The sequence below is a fragment of the Leptidea sinapis genome, chromosome 38 (assembly GCF_905404315.1).
Source record: "Leptidea sinapis chromosome 38, ilLepSina1.1, whole genome shotgun sequence".
NCBI classification, from domain to species: domain Eukaryota; kingdom Metazoa; phylum Arthropoda; class Insecta; order Lepidoptera; family Pieridae; genus Leptidea; species Leptidea sinapis.
Genome location: NC_066302.1, coordinates 446,460 through 471,750, shown reverse-complemented (window position 1 = coordinate 471,750; position 25,291 = coordinate 446,460). Strand labels below are relative to the sequence as shown.

At 33.5% G+C, this 25,291-nt stretch overlaps 1 protein-coding gene across 1 annotated transcript in view; it reads left to right on the top strand.

Annotated features, from left to right (window-relative positions):
• Positions 1-25,291, top strand: part of LOC126975893 (uncharacterized) — a 119,400-nt gene that overhangs the window by 70,166 nt on the left and 23,943 nt on the right. Inside the window, exons 4-5 of the mRNA XM_050823999.1 lie at positions 9,750-9,897; positions 17,804-17,902. Of these exons, the coding sequence (XP_050679956.1) occupies positions 9,750-9,897; positions 17,804-17,902 (247 nt within the window). The remainder of the gene's footprint in view (positions 1-9,749; positions 9,898-17,803; positions 17,903-25,291) is intronic.

Below are 25,291 nucleotides of genomic sequence, written 5' to 3'. Positions count from 1 at the left end.
GTCGAATAATTCAACGGAACACTCCCCGTGATAAAAGCGACGTTAAAAACTCATTTGCAAGCCACAATAATCTTAAGAGCTGCTGAACTTTTGTAAATTCATCTAATCTTGCTGAACATGCTTTTATTTAGAATGAACAACGCCTTGCCCATATTCACCAGACGTATAACAAAACATAATATCCGAGTTTATTGTATAAATTGAAATTAATTAGTCCGTAAATATTACTCATAGTAGAACGAGGCGTAACAGTAAAGCCTATGAAAGTATGTTCTCTACAATGTAAAATATGATCGTAAATTAGACTCCCATGACGAACTGGAAGATAACTCTCTAATTGGATTGATAAAAGCAAGTTATCAAATAATAAACTATGAATTTGGTGAGAACATGATGTATAAATCTAGACACGGACGATTTTATTACATTGTGATTCATAAACACTGATATATTTATCTAGATGTGGCAACTAAATTTATATAAACGTCAAAGCTACATTACCATTTAATCTAATACTAACTGTATGACTATAACAATATACAATTTTTCACTTTATTTACTCAGGGGAAGTGTGATACAATGACTCGAGTTTAATGAAGCCCTCGAATTCGTCTCGTGCGTACAAATTGTATCCGTGGCAAAAAATGTATTACTCCACCCGGACAAATACTTTTTGTGAATATTAAAATCAAAACTGAAATGTGACGCATTGATTACTATGATCTCACTATCACCACTGTGAATATTCTATACATTAACAATGCTTGGTACATTTCGTTTACTTAAGGAATTTAAAATGGAAAAGGAAGTCTATTGTCTGAAGTCACTATAGACAACTTGTTAAAAACATATTTTTCAAAACTTTTTTAAAGTTCCTTTCCAGTAATTTTATTGACTAATCAAACCGCACCTGGCAGTATGCCATTGACCTGTAATATAACTCCGGTGAGGACAGATAGCCAAAAAAGTTAGCTATGATAAAAAACCTATTATTACTCAGAAGGGCGTGGCTAGATATAAGAATTGTTACGAGTTAATCTGCCTGACGTAATTGGTATGGACATAATTAGCGTCAATTCATGTAAATCAAAACGATAAAATTTATGGTATATTTTACGATGCATTCTAGTCATTTCACATCTTGGAAATATGCGGATGCCAAGTCAACGCTTGTCAATTCATCGCTTTCTTTTTACAAGACCGCTAAAATTTTACATGAGTCACGTAATCTCGCACTATTGTAATAAGTATAAGAATGAAAATGTTGTGTGTTTTTGCTTTACTTATTTGAATGTGCTAACTATATTTACATTAGATTAAGTTCGGTATGCCTGTTATGGTATTTCTTCTTGTTCTTTCCGGCTGAACAAACTTTGAAGATGTATATTTTTGGGGTCACTTAGATGGAACATAGCAACAGATATTGTGAAAAATACTTCAATCTGTCTGTTTCGTGTATTATTCGCTTTGCCTTGATCAAGTCTTCTCTTCTGCTGTTTGGTCTGAAACACATTGTTTTTATTTAATATTTTTTGTATGTAGAATTATTCATAATTCAATTTTAACAAGAAGTTATAAATGGTGATTTTGTCAAGTGCTGTGAAGGGCACACCTAGGGTTGTCAACGGTACTCTAAAATAGAGTATTGTAGTCTATATCATGTAGGCGTACTCTTTAATCTATGAAATTAATAAAGCATGCTAAAATCTTTTCTACACAATGTTTACTGTACTAGTGCCAGTCATTTGTTTACCCAGGGTGTTAAAAAAAGTTCGCGAAAGACGACCAAAAAGCCGCGTTCTCCTACATCATGCCAACGCTTCTTCACACATGGCCAACAAAATTACGTCATTTCCAGCTTCCGAAAAAGTACAACTCGTCACCCATACTACACATAGCCCCGACCTAGCACCCTGTGATTTCTGCGTTTTCCCCAAACTCAAAGATTTGATGAGAGGTTTCACTTTTACCAATTCCGAAGAGGCATTGATAGCGTTCAATCAGCACGTAGAAAACATGCCTTCAGACCTGTGGTCCTCCTATTTAAAAAAATGTTTCGATCGCATGAAAAATTGTTTAAAATGTAAAGGAGAGTATTTTGAAAAGCAAAAAAACATAATGTGTTGGTTACAACATGTTGTTTTTTTTAAGTTACGCAAAACTTTTAGTGTGACCTACGTATATTTAATGAAGAGTTTTCCAACAACCTTATTCATAATAGTCTGCTAACTTAAAGCATTGCTAATTCACACTCTGTCTTCTTCTATTGACCTAAGTCAGAATGAGAAAAAACACTCCTTAGCGGCTGTTTTTAGTTAGCGCACTATTATGAATAAGGGGGTAAGAGTTTAAGAGATAAATGTTATTATATTTGCGTTACTTGTTAGGTAACCTTAAATCCTCGGCTCTTAAAGTTTGAACTAAGTCACCGCGACAAACAAGCCACTAAAAGTTCTCAAAAAACTCACTTTCATTTCGCCGTTAACACTGTTTATAACGCTTATCGTGGGCTTGATGCGCATGACATTTCAGAACATAACAGTTTTTTTTTTTCAATTGTTTATATTTTAAAACTTTGCCAGAAAGTGGAATGAATCCAGGTGACAAGTGAAAGAAACTAGAAATCATATCTAATGTAATCCGTTATTGAGACAGCTGTACTGATGTTCTTACTGCGTGGTACATCATTATAGTAATAGTTGGAGACACGCGCGTCATTCGTTAGTATCTTAAATTACTAGAAGCAATTTCAAGCTATGATATAAGCCAAACACTATCTATGTATCTAACTAATATTATATTATTTAAACAGCAAAAATTACGTTAACTATTTTCACGCAGTAGTTAGGAAAATTAGTGAGTTACTGAAACAATATTTTGTCTAAGTATTAATAAATATTATCGTTACGAAATTTTATAAGAATAGAAGAAGCCGCTGAGTTTTGTGCGCCCGTTTTTCTCAGGTCTGAGGTCTTACTTAATTCGAATGAGAAATTGATTCCTTTAGAATTCTTTTTGATGTCATTTTGAATATACTAGACACTACTACCGCTTCGGAAACAAATGGAACAATTCTTTTTTTTGCGCTCTTTTTATGACATAAATACAATATTGTACTGTCATTGCTATTGCAATAAAATAATCATAATCTACTAGGCTGTCGGATCGCATAGATATTCAGCTGTGGAGTAATAGGATGTACTTTATCTATAAATGGCCATATTCGATGGTATGTCACATTGTCTATCGCATAAAATTATTGGTACTACCAAATCATGTTTTTACAACTTAATACCCTAAGCACAACATGAACGGATTTGTTAAGGCCGAACCATCGGACGCTGTTTGGTGACGGACCTTATTTGATAATTATTACCGTCCGGACCGTACTGAGTACAACACTGGACCAATTGGTGCGAGGCGACCACCGGACGTCCGATAGTCCGGGCGTACCAAACTCGACCCACGTGGTCGTATATTAGAAACGCCCTGTTGTTCTCAATTTGAGTTATGCGCGCCGCGTCACGTCCTATCTTAAGAAAATGGAGTTTTGATTTCTAATACAGAGTATTTCATCATATGGAATACATAATCGTTGATGCTATATCATCACCATTCACATATAGGATATGTTATTCCACAGAGCAATCTTCAAGGTACTGCCAAGTACTACCTAACTGTGAAAAGGGCTTGTTTGTGCGTTGTTTCCAGGATGATATGACAGCGACAGCGAAGGTATCCAATCTTCATAAAAAATCCGAACACTTTCCTAGGCCGGCGACGCTCCTGTGGTTTATCTCGTATTGCAGGAGAATTTGCGTTAATAACTTAAGATCAGAATCTCACTATTTCTCCTTATCTTCAATAAAAAATACATGAACCATTGTTGGAAATCCCAAATCTAATGTAGGTTCCTCCTGTTTGGCATTACGCCATACATTTTCTGCGTTAGAGAAATTCTAATCAAAAGCAACGCACGTAGAAATTTCTTCGCTTCCTGGTACTGCGACAGTTTTAGCTTATATATTATTGCATTGAATATAAAGTTGAAGTTATGCTGATTTTTTAAAAATATACTAATTTGTAAATACAAATTATCCAAACTCACAAAATCACATCAATATTGGCACAGCCGATTAAGTTTATGTGACAAGTACACATAAGAAGAATTATTGTAAATATGATGTATTTTCAGTACATGTATATATATGATAAGCTATTATAATCGACAACGTCATTATAAATTAGTTTACAGAAGAACTATCGATTTGTCATGTAAGTTATATGTAAGTTATTAAACAGAGCTGCACTCGACAGTTAAGGACAAATTAGCTGAGCTACTGCCAGATCTGCACTCTATTGAAATAGAGCCGACAGCGGAAGCTGGTGTCATTCCAAAGAGCTGATTGCCGAGAGAGACATTCCTCGTAACGCATCCGCAGTACGTTGAACACTTGACGCAACCATGACTAACGCGTTTTAAGTTGCGATTGCAAAGCAATTTACAATATTGTATATTAAACTAGGGGATTCGATAACGATCTTCTTGAACATTGAGTAAATAATAGTTAAAGCAAGCTTAAATCTTACTAATTTAAAAGTAGTTACTATTTTGATACCACTGTACTATGCAGACTTTACTACAGACAAAGAGATTAAAGTTTGTAAAGCAATTTTCCCTGAACGGTACGATTTAGGGAAGTACAAGGTAAGAGCCTTCCAACTTTAAGGCTGGCAATGCATCTCTTGATTCCTGCTGTTGCGGATGTCCATGAGCGGTTGCGTCACCACTTTCCATCATTTGAGACTCTTGCCCGTTTGCTTCCTTTTATTAAAAATATATTTATACATATTTTAATATAATTCCGTGGTCATTTGGAGGGCAAAGCCAATTTGGCGTCGAAGAAGCTGGGCGTCATTAATAGAGGACGGCATTACTTCAAGCCGGCCCACATTCTAGCGCTCTACAAAGCGCATGTCCGGCTACACATGGAGTATTGCTATATCTCTGTTCTGGCGCACCCCAGTATCAGCTCGTATCCATTTGATCGCGTGCATCGCAGAGCAGCTCGAACTGTCAGAAACCCAGTGCTCTGTGAACGGCTCGATCACTTGGCATTGCGTAGAGACGTCGCTTCATTGTGTGTCTTCTACAGCATTGATCACGGGGAGTGTTCCGAAGAGGTGTTTCACCTGATTCCTGCCGCCGAATTCCATCTTCGGATGACACGCCGCAAATTAGGATATCAACCCCACCATTTAGATGTGTGCGGTTTTCAAGGAAGAAAGCTTCTTCCATATATTACAAAGCTGTGCAATAAGCTTCCTTCCTTATGCGGTGTTTCCAATACGATACGACACTTTCAAAAAAAGCGCGTACACCTTCCATAAAGGCCGGCAACGCTCCTGTGATTCCTTTGGTGTTGTAAGAGAATTTGGGTGGTGGTGATCACTTAACACCAGGTGACCCGTACGCTCTGCGGTCCTCCTTTTCCATAATATATAGAAATATGGATTTATATATATAAATGACACAGAACGGATATATATATATATATATATGCGGCGGTACACACACACATATATATATATATATATATATATATATATATATATATATGTGTGTACCGCCGCTTGGGATAGATGACGATTATATGAATACTTTAACAAAGATTACTTTATGTATTTAGATCTTTTGACTACATATTTTGAGACAGTTAAGTCTAAAAGTGTCAGACACCGAGGAATGTTATTGGGGTCACGTCTTTCAGGTAGAATATAAATTCCATTAAAACCGTTACAAATATATATATATACTAGCTGACCCAGCAAACGTTGTATTGCCAATTAAAATGGTAAAAAAATCAATAATAAAAAAATTTGGGTTATTAAAAATAGATGACGACCGATTCTCAGACCTACAAAATACATATTTGAATAATTTATCGTACTAAAATAATAATTGTATTCGATTACCATCTTGCAACCCTGTCGCGGATCTGTCGATGGAACAGAATAATATATAAATCGTGATTAAAAAATAGGGGTTGGTGATAAAAGGGTAAAAATTTAGGGTTGTATGTATTTTTTAATGCCACATTATTAAAAAACGGTGAACAACCCTTATCACTTAGGGGTATGAAAAATAAATAGTAGCCGATTCTCAGACCTATATATGCATATAAAATTTGGTTAAAATCAGTAAAGCTGTTTTGGAGGAGTAAGGTAACTAACATTATGACACGAGAATTGTATATATAAGATATCTAAAACTAACTCTGTTTTAAATAGTTACTAGCTGTTACCCGCGACTTCTTAGGTATTCGCCAGTGTAACCATATTAGTTGGTGCATATGCAAATGCATATATACAAAACAATCTTATATATCTCATCGTTAAGGTAGCGTTTACAATAAACATATCCATTCGAGCGTTTTTACTTCAACTTTGCAAATCCAACAACCACGAAAATTTCTTTTTATTTTCCCGGTAAATATATGCACGCATACTAACACAAAGTGTGCGCGTGCGCTACTTATGGCATTCGTGTGTGGCGTCATTTACTGGTCCCACTGGAAGATCAGCGCTGGTTGCGACGGTAATCAGCATTATGCTGAAGTGTGACCAATTTGTAACAAACACTCCAAATTGTAATTTGTTTTTTCTATAAATCTTTTTTCTAAATATATTTCTTTCTTTCTTTCTTTCTTCTTCTTTCAAAGTGTCATACAAATCGCGAGTGTAAGACGTAGCTTGTCACGCACACTAAGCTAATATTCCTGGCCTGTTTTTATCGGTTGTCTAACAACAAAATACTATCTAGAATAATAAATTATCTAAGCTCGAAATATTGCCTTTACTGGCTCCAACTTTTCAGAACACTCGGTAGATTCAGTATATTAAATGAAAACTGTAATGACTTTTTAAAAGCCATGAGTTTAAGCTGATTTAAATAAAGATATAAGAGATACTTGATTACTTTGAGCTTGCGAAGCGAATGAAATCTTAAACGTAGACAGACAGTAATTTAAAACTCAGTGTAAGTTGTGCCAAACGATATCATATCAATCAGGCATAAATTGTGTGGAAATCAAATGATGAATTCACAATAAGGTGAAAGTAATATGCGTATTCAAATGTATTCAAGTGCTTGACAAGTAAGTACCTACTTGCTAGTAACTTAAGTACTTCTTAAGCGACTGGTTTTATTGAATCTTCTTAGCATGGTTTTACTTTTTACTGTCAAAATATACTAGTTTCTTATAAGTAAGGGTCATTGATAGAGGATTGACAAATATTGTGATAACGATGACTCATATATTATATGTCTACGGTTACTGTTATAACAGACAGGGCAACGAACCAACTCTATAACCACCAATTGTAACATTAAGTGTGATCTGTCTATTTTCGGATAAATTATGATTTGAGAATAGTTCAACTTGTATAAGAATTGTTTATGGATTTATGTGATGCAGAAGAGGGCTATTCGCGCTATTTATAACCATAAAATCATAAAGAAAAAAAAATAACATCTAAATTGTTTCCTGTAGGTACATATGCACATTAGCAAATTAAGTAAGAATTTTGAAAATCACATTTTGAACACCAGTAACTAACTTGTTTTGCCTACTAGTAGTAGTTAAGTGCAGTTAATAAATTTATTTGCAACGTACAAAACAAATATGTAACGAAAAGTTCATATGGTAAAGATTAGAGCTCCTTTGCACAGGATGCCGGCTAGATTATGGGTACCACAACGGCGCCTATTTCTGCCATGAAGCTGTAATGTGTAAGCATAATTGTGTTTCGGTCTGAAGGGCGCCGTAGCTAGTGAAATTACTAGGCAAATGAGACTGAACATCTTATGTCTCAAGGTGACGAGCGCAATTGTAGTGCCGCTCAGAATTCTTGGGTTTTTTCAAGAATTCTGAGTTGCAGTACAATCTCGGCAGGAGTATCAATTACCATCAGCTGAAAGTCATGCTCGTCTTGTCCGTTACTGTAAAAAATATATATATATTTACAAGAAGTGCTCGCTAACATATATTTCAATTAGACATCAATAAATAATACTCGCATTATGTACAAGTACTAAGGTTAGATTGAATTACTGAATCACAACGAATATCACACAGCACACAGAATATATATACTATGTGAAATATGTAGGCACCGCATTTGATTAATTACATCGATACAATGTACAGGTGGAAAGATAAATGGAAGCTCCAGACGGTCCAATTTTTTTCCACAAAAATGTAAATTGCCGTTGCGTAAGCGCTGTCTCTTTCTTTTTCAATAGGACGTGTGCTTCTGTCTCACGTCGCAAATTCCCCGCCGGCTCGTGGGAACATGCACGGAGTTTTCCTGGAATCTACGGCCGCTATTCATCAAATCGCTTTCGTTCGGTCAAGTCACTAGCGATTTCTTGATATGAATTCGATTACTAATTTCTCCGGTGTAATTAACTTTGATATTACCTTCGAAGCGTTTTTTTTTTATCTATACCCATGTTTTAAGTCCTCTATTAAAGATTCTAAAACAGTTAGCTTATTGCCAACATTAAAACACCCAATGTCCTAATCACCATTATATCATCCGTTTTCATAACATTCCTTTGGATGATATTATGGTTACTAGGACTGGCTTTTATAATGTTACCAGTAAGCTAACTGTTTCAGAATCTTTTATAGAGGATTCATATTATGGGTGTAGATAAAGTTTTGTATGCAAGTGTTGATAATTAGGTATTAAAACACTCATGTTATACTATTATCAACACACATTCGTGTTTTAATACCCCTTATTACACAACAGTTACATAAAGAAGTATTTACAATCTATGTGTATTGGTAAATAGATGAAGCATTTGTCTAAATTCAAAGAATGTATTTCATTCACAAGAAACACGATTCTTACTCTGATATAGTAGTTCCAAATATGTATGTATGTGCCTGTGTTTTGGACTATCTTTTGCCTGTGCATGCATTGTTCCAGCGGAGGTCATAACAGAAAAATGACTTACACTTGTTAGAGTATATATCTTTTAAGCTTGTAAAATCTTTAATCAATTCTAAAATCTAATCAATTTTAAAATAAACTGTTTACTTACATATCATATCGTCAATATTAAAAATATTGTCTGTTGGTCCGTTTGTTGTTCAGTTTATCCTCGAAACATTTGACTACATTTTTACTGTTCTAATAAATCTCCTGTTAAAAAGAGGAACAAGGTTCCATATTTTAATTTAAAAACCTATGGAGCTTGAACAAAGCCCGATTCAATGAACGAAAAATATCCACGAAAAGTTGGTTCTGATGGGTTTATTGCAAGTAACCTTAAGGGTTTTTTAACTCAAAATACTCAATTCGATTTTTACACTTAAACAACAGTCAATGTATTTTTGTGGCGATAGTGCTGTTGCACTTTTACCAGCCGTATTTTTTTTTCATAATAATATTGACACACTTTTAAACAAATTATCTTGCCCCAAACTAGGCATAGCCTGTATTATGGGTGCAAGACAACGATATATTTAATACAATATACTTGCTTAAATGTACATATATACGTCTTACCATCCACGACTCGGAAACAAACATCTATATTCATCATAGAAGTGTTTGCGACTACCTAGCTCAGTAGGCAGCGTTACTAACCACTGGGCTATATGGGTCGTTATACTTTAATATAATACCTACATTTAAGATCCGATCCAACAATATAATTTATATTTGTTTTACAGACGAGAGTCCGAGCTGGAGAACTATGGCCAACGGAGAGGCCAGATGGCATGCCCGTCATCCAGTCATTAGAAGTAATGTGCGGGAAAGACCACATGGACGTACATCTTACATTCTCACATCCCTTCGAAGGAATTGTCTCTTCTAAAGGTAATATTTAATAAACATCTTTTCTAGACAGCTCATGCATAGGTGAATCTCATCAATTACTTTCTTCAAGTGATTCTGATGATCTAGGAGTAATTCGAAATTTAAGTTTCATATTTAAACTATGTGTCTGCTTGGGTAAGAAAGCACCTTTACTGCCGTTTCAATCTCTAAAGGTTGATGCATCCAATATGCGATAATTTATATTCATACAGTTTATTCTTTATTACTTTTTATGAAATATTTTATATTATTTTAACACGATTCATACATTTGATGCAGCACCTTAAAATACTGTAGTTCCCGTTGAGTTTCTTGTATGTTATTCACACGAGCTCAACTTTTTCCGAACATTTGGTAGATTCAGTAATTTAAAATAAATATTTATTGCGACAATTTAAAAGCGTTTAGTTTAAGCCTAATTGAATAAAGTTTATTGGACTTTCACTTTGATGTATCAGTGTCACATTATTTCTACACATATTAATATATGAACCTCAATAATTATTTTCTACCAGTGGTTTTGATAGTCTTGGAGCAATTCACAAGTAATTTTTATGTTTCGTACTAAAAATTATGCTTCTCCTTGTCAGAGTCAAAATCAAAAGAAAACTTTATTCAAATAGACTTAAGCTAAGCGCTTTTGAATCATCACTACAAATATTTCTTTTAAATTACTGAATTTACCATCTGTTCGTAAAAAGTTGAGCCCGTGAGAATAACAAACCAGAAACTCAACGGCCACTCTTTTCAATCAAATATAGTATTTTACAATGGCTGTATATATTCATAATAAATTAGTTTGTAATTCGTCGTGTTTAAATAATATAAATTATTTCATGGGCTTCATTGGGTACCAAAGTAGAACCAATAGGTATTGCCGCCTAGTGCAAATACTAGTTTTATTTCGGTTCAAAGGGTTCCATAGCTAGTGAAATAACTTGGGTACTGACTTAAAATCTAGGAATATTTTGGGTTTTTGGGAATCTTGAACGGCACTGAATCGTAGTTATCACGGCGTATCATTTAACATCATTATCATGTCGTCTCGTTTTAATCGAAAGTAAAGTCGACAATATTTATCGTAAATAAAAAAAAAGCGGGTGTCCTCCCGCCGCTCTCGCCTCTCGCCTCCTCACGTCCGCGTCGTGTGTGCGGCTCAAGCACATCTCACCTATAACTATGTATGTAGTACCAACAAACCTACCTTGGCTGACACCGACTACAAAAACAATAATCGTAAACACACGTGAAGAACCAGCTTTCTAGTAAAAAAAGAATTATCAAAATCAGTTCACCCAGTTAAAGTTTTGAGGTAACAAACATAAAAAAAAACATACCGACGAATTGAGAACCTCCTCCTTTTTTGAAGTCGGTTCAAAAAGTTTTATCGTAACGAGTTAAAAACCTTGTTATCTGCTGTGTAAATGTAGAGAATTTTAACAAATTACTTAAATTAATTTCGCGTAGACGTAAAGTAAGAAGAGCATAATTTCGTCACAAGTGAGTGAGACTTTTCGTAATTAAATACAACAATTAGAAGCGCTCTGATTGCGTACTCGTACGATAAGGTTAATAATCGTGCCAACTGCCGCATATTCATTACATTCAGTACGCTCTTATTCTACAACTTTTTACTATTAACATGTTTTTCAAAATTGGCCTTATTTACTAGTAAGTCCGAAAGGATTATTTGGTGATTCACCCTTGTTCAATTCAGTTTTAATACAATATTAATATACAAAAAAACTACGAATAAAAAACAAGTATCAAGTAACTAAAAATATTATTTAATACACCTTTACCTGTAATATTAATAAAATGATATTATTTATATGTGCTACTTATTGATAGGTTTTAATTCGGTCCCAAGCCCTAAACAAAATAAAACTTTTGATTATAAACAGCTTACTTACTGTTATTATTAAGGCTGTCCGGCCAAAATTGATTTGATTTAATACAAGAAAACTAAAAAGGTCCAAGCTGGGAGTAAACCTATTTAATTTAAAAAAACCGACTTCAAAAACTGAAAAGTATCAAATAACTAAAAGTTTGATTTAATACACCTCTTATGCAAACCTTTACCTTTAATATATATAAAGTACTATTATTTGTATGTGCTACCTATTGATAGGTTTTAAGTTAGTGCCAAGCCCTAAACAAAATAAAACTTAATATTATAAACAGCTTACTAACGCTAATTATTTAGGTTGTCTGGCCACGCGTGTCTGTCCGCTTGGGTTGTTTTGTTCTAGACGAAGCTATCCCACTCAAAGTCACGCGTGGCGAGTGTAGGTACTTACTATAACATTTGGCTTGGCACCGACTTCAAAGATATCATCGATTTGTAGCACGTACAAATAATAATATAATATTATTTGATACTTTTCAGTTTTTGATTTCGTTTTTTTTATTTTTTTACTTTTTAGTTTCAGTTAATAATTATTATATATAATCAACCTGAATGAAAACTCCTAAAACAGCCGTACACAAAAATCAATTATATCATCGAGGTTCATTTGTTCATAAAATGAAAACTACTGGGCCAAACTATGTAAATTTATGGGACCAAATGGCATCTATTCTGCATCGAACTAAAGAAAAATTACGTAAATCGGATCACAAATCTCAGAGTAATCAGTGTACATACATAAACAAATACCGATCGAATTGATAACCTCCTCCTTTTTTAAAGTCTGCTAACAATTAGATCAGTTTAGCATCTAAAAAAACACAGATTACAATTAATGCTAATAATTAGAACAATACGTCACTCACAAAACAGTGAAAATGTTGTAAGACTTAAAACTAATAAATATAATAACTTAGCAGGTTCATTAATATTGTCCTTGCTGCTATAGTTTTATTAAAAGGTAATCCTTTAATCTATAATTAATGTCTTTAGTTGTTAAATTTTGCCGCTCAATTAAATAGCGTTAGTAATATAGATCTCTTACAAGCGTAGACTCTGCAAGACATACATTCCTTTGCCAACAAATTATTCATCCACAATCCCCAGTTGTTATGTTATGTTAAATTTTATCTTATGAATGAGTATCGTTTATATTTATATGTTCATGTTTTCATTCTTGTATACTACTGCTCATTGTGGATGGATAATTTGCTTTTTATAATTATGTTAACTATAACTGAAGTTCTCTATCTTTTATTTTATGAAAATGAGGGATTGATACGCCCTGCCCATTACAATGCGGCGCCACTCAAGATTATTGAAAAACCCAAAAATTCTCAGCGGCACTACAACTTCGCTCGTCACCTTGAGACATAAGATGATAAGTCTTATTTTCCCAGTAAGTTCACTAGCTAGGGCGCCCTTCAGACCGAAACACAGTAATGCTTTCACATTACTGCTTCACGGCAGAAATAGGCACTGTTGTGGTACTCATAATCTCATCATCATCATCATCATCACCATAATTACAGCCGGAAGACGTCCACTGCTGGACAAAGGCCTCCCCCAAATATCGCCATAACGATCGGTCGTGCGCTGCCCTCATCCATCCTACTCCGGTGATCTTGACTAGATCGTCGGTCCATCTTGTGGGGGGCCTACCAACACTACGCCTTCCGGTACGTGGTCACCATTCGAGGACCTTACTGCCCCAACGGCCACCTGTCTGCCGAGCTATGTGCCCTGCCCACTGCCCCTTCAGTTTCGTAATCATTTGGGTTATCTCCTCATTTCTGATTCGATCCCGCAGGAAAACTCCGATCATAACCTTCTCCATTGCCCTCTGAGCAACAGTGAGCTTTATGAGGAAGCTCACTGTAGCTCACCCATAATCAAGCCGGCAATAAAATATAATTGCTATGGAGTGTTAATATTAGCTACAATTGAACACTCGCTTCTTTTGATCAATTGACATAACGTAGTTCTGATATACTTCTTTGTTTTTCTAAAGCGCTAGCAAAAATATATATTGTACTAGCTGATCCGACTGACGTTGTTCTGTACACAATAAATAAAATACTGATATTTATTTATTTGTCAATAATATTTCATTACATCAAGAATTATTTCGTAAAATATACTCCCTGTTGTTAACTATAATGAAATTGTTTCACAGCAGAACTGTAAAACCGTGCGTCAATAAATTCTCTCATAGAAAATATGTCTATAGAAAACAAATATCTATCTATATATAAAAAAATGAATTGCTGTTCGTTAGTCTCGCTAAAACTCGAGAACGGCTGGACCGATTTGGCTAATTTTAGTCTTAAATTATTTGCGGAAACCCAGGGAAGGTTTAAAAGGTGAATAAATAGGAAAATGCTGCTAAATTAGATAAAAACAACAAATTGGTTTTTCCTTTGATGTGTCCATACATAATTTCTATGAGAGAATTTATTGACGCACGGTTTGACAGTTCTGCTGTGAAACAATTTCATTACGACAGCAGGGTGCATATTTTACGAAGTAATTTTTGATGTTATGATATTATATTATTGACAAATTAATAAAAAACATTATTTTATTTATTATATACAGAACAACGTCTGTCGGGTCAACTAGTTGTAAATAAAAATAATTATGGGTTCCAAATCAAAATAAAAACTATCCTATCTCTCAAGTTGGACGAAACTGTACTCCATGAAGTAGTCCCCAATAAAATCCGTTCATTAGTTTCGGAGTCCATCGCGGACAAACAACGTGACACGAAAATTATATATATTAAGATAAGTAAGATACAGATATTACAAATGAATTAAATAAATTAAATGGGCTGATGTCTTCAAACTTAGGGGCGCATAACTAGGGCCACATAACTTTTATTTTTTAAAATGTATATATAAAAAAAAATATAAAATGGTTTCGTAGCAGTCAAAACCATTGACGTCTGTATTATTGCAAAATTAGTCTACAAACCTCAAAAGGTACTTAATATTACATAAGCAATAAAATAAATTAATAAAAAAGTATGAATTAACAATACAAGGTAACCGGATTCTGTTATAAACTTATAACTTAAAGTAGTGTTTTCAAAATCTTAATAAATCTTTGGTTAAAAGCGCGTTAAAATCCATTTTAATCGAAACTGTATTGGGTATCATTTTTGTTAGTGCATCGGGTACTTTGTGCAACATCCGTGATCGATATAATGAATTGTGTGAAAGTGTTCCAAACGATGCGTCCATAATTATTATAATTTTTTAAGCGTTTAATTATTTTTCGCGTGTTACTTACAATTATTGAATCTATGAAATCATTTTGTAGTTCTATAATGAAACATTTTGTTCTGTTTTATTTTGTCGTAATCTTCCCTTAGTGTAAATGTGTGTTAAAATGTGCATAAAATGTGTATTAACTATTTATTACCTTTATGTATGGGCCAACCTCGCATATTTTATATACTGTCACAATTGTTCGTGTCTCTACAACCGCTGAAGAATTTTCGTTCTCTAAGGAGATACTAATGGATATTCATTGAGGTTGCTTACTGTCTGACCGGATGTTTATAAAAAAAAATATGCTGCTTCGATTAACATATGAATTAAATTTAGAACTAAATCGAAGTCGGGATGTGTGTCAAATTAATTGGTGAATTAAATAGACAATTACTGTCTAAGAGTGATCCCCTTAATTAATGTTTTGTTATAAAAAACGATGTGTGTGCATAAGACCACACGGCTGCTTAGAAAACTACATAAAACGATAAATAATATGATTTTGAATTATTACTTTGTTGTAGTTTATTCATAAAGTACCTTATAGCATTTACAATATAATTATAATTGAACATAAATTACTCTGGTAACTTTCCTGACGGCTCGTCGCCTAAGGAATTAACTCGAGCTGACTTTATCCAAACAAGCGTTACTTAGTCAAGCGTGACAGCTCAACGCTCATTCATTAATATGTCAAATATCTACACAATAAAGTGCTTAGCGTGCCTAAAAAGTGTTCATTTAAAAAATAGAGAAATCGGTAAGGTTAGAGAAAGTAAATAAGCCCAAAACGTAATTAACGGTACACACATATGAGTTAATTGTTAATTAACGCCCTGCTACGCACTACAGCACAATTAAAATGATTAGACACAATTTAATTGTATTTCTGTTTTTGTTCGACGATGATCTAGAAATATACATACGTTATATAATAATGGGATTAGTTACTAATCGAACAATAATCTCCAAATCTGGGTCTCGAAATCTCGAGCGATTGCCAATTCCGTGGTCATATATAGAGAATGGCATTTTTTCAAGCCGGCCCACATTAAAGCGCTCTACAAAGCGAAGGTTCGGCCACATATGGATAATTGTTGTCATCTCTGGTCCCGTGCACCCCAGTTCCAGCTCGATCCATTTGACCGTGTGCAACGCCTAGCAGTTCGAATAGTCTGAGACCCAGTGCTCTGTAAACGGCAGGATCACTTGGCGTTGCGTAGAGACGTCGCTCCATTGTGTGTCTTCTAGAGCATTTATCACGGAGAGTGTTCCGAAGAGCTGTTTCACCTGATTCCTGCCAACTAACTCCACCTTCACACGACACGCCACAAATTAGGATATCATCCCCACGATCGTGTGGTTTTCAAGGAGCTTTCTTCCACGTACTACAAACCTGTGAAATGAACTTCCTTTTGCGGTGTTTCCAGGACGATGCATGGGTATCTTCAAAAAAAGCGCGTACACCTTCTTTAAAGGCAGGCAACGCTCCTGTGATTCATCTGGTGTTGTATGAGAATGTAGGTGGTGGTGATCACTTAACACAAAGTGACCCGTACGCTCGTTTGTATTCCATTAAAAAAAACCTTTAAATTGCACGTCATTGCTCTAAATAACATTCACTCAATAACGTTACTCAGAGAACAGGAAGAGACCTTCCGATTGTAATATTAGTTATTGATGTGAAACATTATTGTTACAACCTTAGAAATAAGATATTTTTACAAATTATTCTAGTTGGCTACTACATATAATACAAGATAGCTTTAAGAGTTCTGGCGGTTCAGAAATTATCTGTACATCAATTTAAATGCTTCAATGATAAATGGCTCTGTTATAAATCTTACTTAACAGTGGAATATCTAAGCGATCTTAAAGTTTGGGATAAAATTAATATTACATTATTTGACACAGTATATTATTGTAAAAATGTTTATTCGTTTTTTTTTATAAGAACACAAATATAATACTGTGAGAGTTTCTTGAACCGTCTTCTTCTCTCTCAGTGCGCTATTCGTTTCCGAAGCGGTGGTAGTTATTTGATGCACGGCAAAATTTTCGAAAGTAATCAATTTACGATAATATATGTATTTTAATAATATTATATAATAAAAATATTAGGGTAACTTGTGTATCATCCTTCGACAGTACTGTACATTGCCTTGTGTCGCGAGATCCAGAGCTAAGACACGTAGGCATTTTAATCTTTAAAAAACTACTTTACAGTTGATAACCTGCTCAAGCCCAATATTTGCATATTAGGAAATTGACTTGAGATGTCGCTCTTGCAAATCTAAACAATTTGTTATATTTCTAATGTGAAAACCCTCACTTCTGGGATTAATTACACAAATGAAGCCACAACCTGCAAGTTGAACAATGCATAAAAGATTTTATAAACGTAACGTCACTCCAACGGTTGGCTCAGTTGGAAAGAGCGCTCAGACGGATCGCGAGATTTCGCGGTTTCGAGTCCCGCATCTTTCATAAAATTTTATTTTCAGTTTTATTTGTTTAAAAAAGTATTAAGCTTTAAAATACATAAAAAATACGATTATATTTTTTTAAGAAAAAATTCCACAAACGCAATCACACTATTTGACAGTTTCATATTAATCCTTCTAGGTATCAACTTGTCAAAAGTTTACTTAGCCCAATTTATTACATAAGCCAGTCTTTGTACAATAACATTTTATTCTAAATAACATTAACTTTTCCTCAGGACAACACGGTGATCCCCGGTGTGTGTACGTGCCTCCATCAACTGGGCAGACATTCTTCTCCTTCAGGATCGCGTATGCCAAGTGTGGAACCAAGCCTGGTAAGTTATGCTTATTTATTATTGTAGTCGATCAATTATCTTAAAGAACCTAGTATGGGAATATACCTCGGGGAAAGGTTAGTCGGTCTGTCTTCTATTGTTTATATTTAGAATTGACTGTAGGTAGAAAACCGCAAGAAAAGGATATCAAATGCGTAAAATTGCCAAAATAGGAGCAAAGTGAGCACAATATGTACATGAAATATACATGAGCTTAAGCGGTAGGTACCGACACTAAACCCATTTGTTGTCCACAATTTTTTTTAAAATTAAAAACAGGTATTTTTTAATTATTTATGAAAACGTTGGGTGTGAGTCAACCAATCATGTAAGTTGACTAGTCCAAAAAAAATCATCCATAATATAAAGTCTTAATTCTTCATTAGTTATTATAAATTAAGTGATTATATGTTTGAGTAGGCGGCGATAGGTGGTGACAGTCTGGAATATCATGTACAATGAACACTTAGATGGAGATTTTCAGGCTTATAGAAAAAATACACCCGTTCCGAAAGGTCTTATATATCTAAAATAATCAAATCAGCCTGAGAGGTGTGTATGCAGTGAGATCCCAAACGAGCATTTCATAGCCAAGTGTGATGGCTCAGTTTGATTCGATAACCACTTACTTGAACGCTCATAAGCTTCTACTTCAAAATCTTATCAAAATAGCACACAACTCTATTTATTTATTTATTATTACAAGGAAAGATAACAAACACATCACAAGAACTGAACAATATAGGAAAGAGATACAAAATATAAATATAGATGCGTCCTAACACATGGTTCACAAATACAATAATAACAAAAAGAAAAATCAAAGGTATACAGTCACAAACGCAAACATTCACAGAAGTAACTAATTTGATTATGCGCATTGATACAAAAGATCTATATAGATATTATTAGAAGTAGACTAATTAGAAGTCTTTTCATCCAGTGAGACCCACGTTGGGCATATGCAAACGCAAAGATAAATAAATGGAATGCAATTACAGGATACCGTAGCGCTAAATAAAGATGTTATTTGTATTCAATGTTAAAGAGAAAAACGAAAAGTGGCGTGGCGTGCATTCATAAAATATTTTACTTGCGAACACTTCGCCGGCCGCGGCCGATCCGGCGATATTTCAACATGCGCGTAAAAACACGCTTAATGCCTTGTTAAGTTAATAATTATAAATCATAAAGGAAATATGACGAGGAATTAAGTGTTTTCAAATTTAATGTGCTCTCGTGTTTAATGCTGGTAATTTTAACCAAGTTCTGCATTGGACATTCGGTTAAAGATATTCAATTTTGAATTCGTTTCAACTATAATTTTCTGGCCCTTACGAAAGTTGATATGTTATTTCGATGTCTTACATTATTTTGTCGACACTTACGCCTTCCTTCCCATGAAGCCACATTCCAGTTTTAATCTTTGCAAATTATCATAATTCAAATAAGAATAAAAATGACGGTATTAATAAATTACACATATTATTAAATACACTATAATGCATAATACTGCATATTACAATTTTTTTCTACTATAATGTATTTTTATAATATTGTTATTATATATATATATATATATATATATATATATATATATATATACAGTCTGTTACTCAATTTCAAATGTCAAATAAAATTGTTTGCTTTCAGAAATTTAATTTGTGATTTATCAATCTACATAAAAATAATCTGATATAGTTAGCTAAAATTAAGTTTATTTTTACCTCCTGTGAAAGTTCGATATATATAAAAAATTTAATAAGTTATTCATTTGAAACTATTCTTTCAATTTGATTTCGGGACCAGGCCACAGGGGACACATCAAAGGAAAAACAAAATTGTTGTTTTTATTTAATTCCGAGCATTTTCATATATATTAACCTTTTAAACCTTCTCTGGACTTCCACAAATAATTCAAGACCAAAATTAGCCAAATCGGTCCAGCCGTTCTCGAGTTTCAGCGAGACTAACGAACAGCAATTCATTTTTATATATATTTTTTTTTTTAATATTAGACATAAGAGTTATCTATGTTTGAATGCTACTAAACTACATGAGATTTATCATTCTCTGTAACGACTTGACCGTCATATAGCTGATATTATAGAGTATAATTTAAGCTATTCTTTTTTTAAATTTATGCGCATCGCAATGTCGATGGCTGATCATAATTATCTTATAAATTCGGAAACTTCAAACTTCATATGACGCTTATAATGAATTCGTATTGGCAATGATGTCTTAACCTACTTAAGGCTACGAATCGAATTTAAACCCTTTTATTTAGATAGCTTTGTCAGCAGTTATTAAGAATGTTTAACACTAACTTGTAGGCAAGATCTCTATATGCAGTTGATTCAGTTGGTGTTGTCCACACAGACTTGGCTGATTCTCGGTACTGTTGACTAGATTTTAGTTATTTAATCCCGGAATGTTCTATTTGATCAATTCCAAGACGTTCACCAACAGTCACTATAGTTTTAAAAATAGAATTCTATTTGAATTTCTTTATATTTATCACGAAAGAAGAGAAAATTAGAATCGGTTTTCACACAACTTTAGCTGCCGCATATAAATAACACACTACCGGCCCAGGTCAGATCAATCTGAGAAGTAATATAAAGTATATTCATGCAACACCTTTTAAAGTTGGTATTACAAGAATAAAGTAATTTTTTTTCTTATGACGCTAAGGGACGAGACCAGCAGGACGTTCAGCTGTTGGTATATGATACGCTCTGCCCATTACAATGTAGTGCCGCTCAGGATTCTTGAAACAACCCAAAATGCTTCTACTTCTGCATCAGGGCAGAAATAGTCGCTGTTGTGATACCCATAATATAGCCGACATCCTGTGCAAAAGGGCCTCCCAATATTAATTTTTTATGGGAAATTTAGAAAAGTTTACTACAGAAATAAAATCGCAATCGAAATAAAGTTGAATATAAATTACGTTTATAAGATAAGCACTTGATGTGGGTGAGTTGATGCTTAATAGAATCCTTAATTGCACAAGTCTTTAAGCATTATTGATGAATCTGTTCCAAGCACGCTAAGAAGTTGAAGTATTTATTACTGAGGTCTTCTTAAAGTGCCTCTACAGGGTGTACTTCAGAATGTTAGCATTAACTGTAACTGTTCATTTAGCAAATATAATCAATCTAGTAATAACTATAACGCGAAATGATTTTACTTAGATATAATATACGTTTCTTATTTTTTTTAAATACTTTATTTTTTTTTATGCGGGAAACAAACAGTACAATTTATTTAATACATAAGTAATAAAATAAACAAAATGTAAACACTCTGTTTATTAAAAAATAATAAAATAAAACTTAAATAATCTTTTATTAAAAAATAATAAAATAAAACTTAAATAATCTATTAAAATTATTAAATTACAAATAGTATATCGCGAAGAGAAGAAGGTCAGTAGGTAAGGTGAATGAAGCTGGCAACGTTACTTCTTTGTAAGGCCAAACTTATCCTCTGATAGAGGTACGTACCAGACCTTGGGGCACCTGTCAAATCGATTACACGTCTGGATGTTTCATATTATAAAGATCTATGCTTAATATGGCCTAGCGATAATATTCTCAAACAAAAGCTGTCTGCAAATTATTTGGGACAGTTGCCCTGTTATAAAGTTAATAATGTTTGTCAATTTCGAAAAAATTAAGTTGATTCTATGAATATTTCCGCCTAAATCTGGTGCATCTTCATGTATATTAGTCTTCAATTTTTACTATAACTTTCGATAAGTGCAGTTGAAATTGTATTTTTGGGTCATTAGATTTACGCAAGATAAATTTGATAATTTGAAAACATTTTTTTTGCAGTAATTTAAAGCTCTAAACTAGCTCTAGCCGTTTAGTATATCAATAAAAAACAAACAGACGAATTTAAGATATGAAAATAAAGTAGTTATATGTTTTTTTATAATTTAAATTATATTAATAATTATCAAATGAATAATGAAGTATTCAATTTCGTATGCCAGATTCATATGCTTGTAGGGTAAGTTATTATTTTAATTTCTGGTATTTCATCAACTATTCAAGGGATTCATTGAGAGAAAAGTTTAATGAAATAAATATTATGACAGTACACTGCCAGTACATATACGAGAACCTCCTATACGCCCATAAAAATATTAGCCAATTTAAAAAGAATAGTGATGTACACAGTCTCAATACTCGAAACAAACATAAACTCGCAATTCCATCTACTAGGCTCCGTAAAATTACTGAATCTTTTAAAGTGGATTGTGTTGTATTTTATAATAAACTCCCAAATAAAATTAAAATGTTACCTATTAAAAAATTTAAATGTATCGAAAAAAAAAAAATTAACATCTAAGGCCTATTATAGCGTGATAGATTATTTGAATGATAAAGATAGTTGGAATTCTAAATTTTGTTAAGGAATATTGTTATACTCATTTGAAGCATTCAATTGTAACTTTTGTACTTCATCCTGACTTGCACTAAATAACTTATAAAGTTTTACAGTGAATAAAGATTTTTTGACTTTGAGTTAATTTTAGCAATAACAAATATCAGTGAAGCAAAACATGATCTGCACCATTTGACAATTTTTAGATAGCGTCATAACTTTAACTATTAATTGTAACCATCCAATCTTCTAAATAGCGACCAGTCAAAAGTTTCAAATAAATATTCGATACTAATTTGATATTTCACATTTTAACTTTGGCATAGGCACCATGGGCACCACAAAATTCTACCTACAAGGCATGCAAATATATGTAGTATAAACTTTTATTTTATACAAAATTGAACCTAACCATTAAGTATTATAAACTAAGCAATACCATTATAATTCTAATAAAACAGTAATATTCATGTCAAATTTAATATGTCAATTTTCGTTCAATTTAAAAAGTATAAAGGTATGGCGATGAAACCCCCAATTAGTAGTAGTTTTATCATAATAATATGACGTATTTCATTAATTTAATGTACTTTTGTAGGTTGTAACGCCTACAGTATTTTATAAGTTTTGTATAAAGCTTGTCCACCTATCTAAAAGACCAGCAACGCTCCAGTAATTCCTCTTGTATTCCAGGAGAGTACTGGCAGTCCCAATTGCTTACCCAATCTCGCACTCTTGTCTATCCTCTAATTACATTAAAAAATAATCAAGGCTTGGCTAACTGAAACGTTATATTTGCGACTAGTAGTTGTAAAAATATTCATTTAATTGTTTCAATAAATCTTGACATCAAATGTTATGTTCAGTACAAAATTCAAAAAAGGTTTTCATTACTAACTCACAGCCCCTTTGAATTATAAGGTTTAGGCACTTATATCGCTGGATCTATTCAACTATATTGCTTAAAAGACTATTTAAGCTACTTTTATTATTGAAAGTACTTATATTACGAGGCCGGCCAATTATTTATTTTTTATGTATGTTAACAAAGTCTGAATCGGTTTGAATGGCGTGTGCACTAATGAATTTTGATTAATTTAATTCCACTTAGCACACAATTGCAGCGCCGCCTCGAATTGTCGGGGATCACGTACTCTGTGAACGGCTAGATCGTCGTTGCTTCATTGTGTGCCTTCTATCGAATATATCACGGGGAGTGTTTTGAAGAACAGTTTGCCTTATTTCTGCCGGCGAATTCCATCTTCGCATGACATCCAACAAATTAGGATATCATCTCCACCATCTGGATGTGTGGCGATACTCAACAGTGCGGTTTTCAAGAAACTTTCTTCCAGATACCACAAAGCTTTGAAATGAGCTTCCTTGTGCGGTGTTTCTGGGACGATACGAAATAGGTACCTTCAAAAATCACATACACCTTCCTTAAAGGCCGGCAACGCTCGTGCTCCTCGGGTATTGCGGATGAGTGTGGGCGGCGGTGATCACTTAACACCGGGTCACCCAAATGCGTTTTACCTCCTTTTCCATAAGAAAAATCAGTGTAGTATGAAATCTTTGTCACTTGAATAGATTGTAAGTTATTCAGTGTCGTGCGGTTGTGTTTAGTGTGCAGGCGCCCTATTGTAGCCACTTAGAGGATAATTTATATGACAAATGAATGGAAAACGTTAGCGATGCCGCATTCCTCGATGGCTGCTTCCGCTTAAAGCCCTATTTAAAAACATGTATGCCTTGCTTCTGTTAGGATATTTTAAACTAATTATTTTCAATTATTTAAACGCAGTAAAATCCAGAAGAGCTATAAATATATGAACTTTACATATATTATTAGTAAACGTAGTAATATTATTTTTTTATTTGTAAATTATTTTGTAATTACCAAGTACTAAGTTATAGTTAAAATTTAATGTTAACAGTAACGTTGAATATACTGACTGCGGAATGTGTTGCACCATCGCATTCCTTGGCTTTAACTATAAAGTTCATAAGTGAAATTTCAAGTCAATATCGAATAAATATTTGAAGCTTTTGACAAGTCGCTATTAAGCTATTTAACATTAACAATAGCGTAGTTAAACGTCATCTAAAAATTATTATCAAATGGTGCAACTCATTTTTTACTAAATCGGTACTTAACATGTTTGTTCTTGCTAGGCTTGCTAGGCTTGCTAGGCTTGCTAGGCTCTAGGTGCAACCCAACTGGTTTATTATTGATTTAAAAATTATTCCACGAAAATAGCAATCATTGACGAATTTCGTTGAATTCACAATTTTATTCATAAAGTGCTGGATCATCAACCTGCGCTACTTATATATATGTCTCCAAATCATCTTTATTTGCAAGATAAGGTAATAATAAGATGTTGCTGGCTTATAATTAACGGGTGCTCTTATCCTAACCCATAAGGCATGCAAACTTATAGTGGAATACATAGTCAGTTCACGTTTTAATTTCTGTAACAATTATTATAATATACTGTACTATACTAAAAAAACATATACATGCCAAGCAAACTTAGATTAACATCAATCATACAATAGTTATTTTATGATGGTCTGTGAATCTATTTCAAACTGGTGGCCTTAAATGTCGCTTCTACTAGAGAACTTGCAATAAAAGTCAGTATGTTACAGCTTTATTATCAAATTAAACTTAAAACGCACTTAAAAAGTCATTAATATAATTTACTTTAAGTAGAGCTATATTCCTTGTTAATATTTCAACCTTTTCGACATTTAAAGCATGTTATTTAAATCAGTGGTATTTCTGTTTTATTCTTGCAATTTAAAAGATAAAACCATTCGTTGCCGTTAAGTGTAATGGTGTAATGTCTTTGTAAAAGAAGTGTTATAAATTCCCATAAAACTCTCACATAACATTAACCTTTTCGTCGACGGTTAAAAGAAAATCGTTAACACTTTCTCTTGACATCAAAATTACGCCATTATAATCGCTGTTTATATTTT